At 68.5% G+C, this 1,631-nt stretch overlaps 1 protein-coding gene and 1 long non-coding RNA gene across 4 annotated transcripts in view; one reads left to right on the top strand and one right to left on the bottom strand.

Annotated features, from left to right (window-relative positions):
• On the bottom strand, positions 1-926 carry LOC110396739. Of its 2 annotated transcripts, none has more exons than XR_002437220.1 (2): positions 841-926; positions 1-283 (listed from the first exon to the last, which is right to left on the bottom strand). It is a non-coding gene; the product is annotated as an uncharacterized LOC110396739 (long non-coding RNA). The 2 variants fall into 2 exon arrangements; XR_002437219.1 differs by lacking the exon at positions 841-926 and adding an exon at positions 417-540.
• SERTAD4 (SERTA domain containing 4) overlaps positions 653-1,631 on the top strand; it is a 7,021-nt gene continuing 6,042 nt past the window's right edge. The window contains exons 1-2 of one of the 2 annotated variants that reach the window (XM_021392576.1): positions 1,205-1,345; positions 1,524-1,630. In XM_021392576.1, coding sequence (XP_021248251.1) covers positions 1,539-1,630 — 92 coding nt within the window. In that variant the 5' untranslated portion in view covers positions 1,205-1,345; positions 1,524-1,538. Of the gene's footprint in view, positions 1,346-1,523; position 1,631 lie in introns of both variants that reach the window. The other variant, XM_021392575.1, reaches the window with a different exon arrangement.

The following is a 1,631-nucleotide window of genomic DNA, read 5'->3' as shown; positions in this document are numbered from 1 at the left end:
TCGCTTTGGGATTTGGGCTTTATTTTTTTTTTTTCTCCTCAGGAAGCTCTGTTCTTTATGCCTTGTTTCTGTTCCATGTGAGCACACGGCAAATGCGCACGGCAGGCAGCTGTCAGCAGGAGGTGGCTGCCCCGCCTCAGTCCCTGCTGCACACAGCAGAAGCAGCCCGGCTGCTCTCCAGGCTGTCCGGAGCAGCCTCTTCTTCAAGACAAATTAGTAGCGCTGTGCAGAAGGCATCCCAACACTTCCTTCCTTCCTTCCTTCCTTCCTTCCCATGTGTCTGCTAAAGCAAAGAAGCACCCACTGGTGATGAGACGTGTAAGAGAAGGCACAGCCAAAATTCTTTACTTCGATTTCGTTCTCGTAAAACAATCCCACAAAGGGATGCTGAACCCATCAAGAGGAGGGATCCTGACCTCCCCGGCGCAGCAGTGAGCTGCCCCCAGCCCTTATTCCTAGAGGACGAGTGCTGGGACTCAATGTCTCCCTGCGGGCAACCCCTTGCTGCAGACTGAGGAGAGGAGCCCACGGGTGCTTCTAACGGCAGCAGAACCCTTTGGAACAAGAAACATATGACTGTTCGGCGGCTCTCAGCAGCTCTCCCGGCCCCGCTTTCAGCCAGCGGCGTCAGCCAGCGCTCCTCGTGCCGGCACTCCGCTGGGAACAGAAGGTGCGAGGGGTGCGTGGCCCACGCTGCGCCGCCGGAGCTGCCCGTGGGCTCCCCATCCCCGCGTCCGCCGTTCTTTGCCCAGGCACAGCCCGATGGCGGCAGATGCCAACGCTGCGTTCCCCCCTCCCGCCGCGGTGCGTTCCCCGGAGCCGCCCGCGGGGCACTGCCACCTGCGCGGCCCCGTCCCGCCGCGGGGGGCCGAGAGGAGGAGGAAGAGGAGGAGGAGGAGGAGGAGGAGGGGAAGGGCCGCGCCCGGCTCATTGTTCCGCGGCCGCGTTCAGCCCTCGGCCCCGCGCGAAGTTCGCTCCCCAGCCGCGTTCAGCCCCGCCCCGCCCGGGCCGCCCCCCCGGGGCCGCCAGTGGCGGCGCGGAGCCGCAGCCAATTTGGTGCCTGTGTTTCGCCTGGAGGCAGAGCCAGCGCGGCCCGAGCGGGGCGAGTGGAAACAACTGCCGGAGTCTGTGCTCCGCTCCTCTCCGCTGGGAGGGAGGGAGGAAAGAAGGGAGGGAGGAAGAGAGGGAGGGAGAGAGAGAGGAAGAAAGAACCGCGATCCCCGCCGCTCCGCGCCCTCCCGCGCGCCACAACACGCGCACCAGACTCGCGCCCGTCGGTGCCGGCGCGCGGTGCCAGCTGCCGCGGCGGAGGATGGGCAGCGACTGAGCGGGTCCGCGCCGCCCGGTGAGCGCCGCCGGGGCCGGGCGGGGGCGGCGGAGCGGGGCCGGAGGCGGCGGGAGGGGGCTCGGGGCGCGCGTCTGTCTGACATCCGTGCGCGCCGCGCGCCGGTAGGCGCCTGCCGCGGGGTCGAGGCGGCCAGGAGGAGGGGTGCCGGGGCGCTCACCGCGCTGCTTCCTTGCAGGAGCCGGCGCCCGCCATGACCCTGGTGCTGCCCATGCAGCGGCTGGGCCGCCCCAGCGCCGCCGAGGGAGCCGCCGACCTCGCCGCCTACCGCGCCCTCTGGGAGCCG

Source organism: Numida meleagris, chromosome 3 (assembly GCF_002078875.1).
Source record: "Numida meleagris isolate 19003 breed g44 Domestic line chromosome 3, NumMel1.0, whole genome shotgun sequence".
In the NCBI taxonomy this organism is placed as follows: domain Eukaryota; kingdom Metazoa; phylum Chordata; class Aves; order Galliformes; family Numididae; genus Numida; species Numida meleagris.
This window is presented reverse-complemented; position numbering and strand designations above follow the sequence as displayed.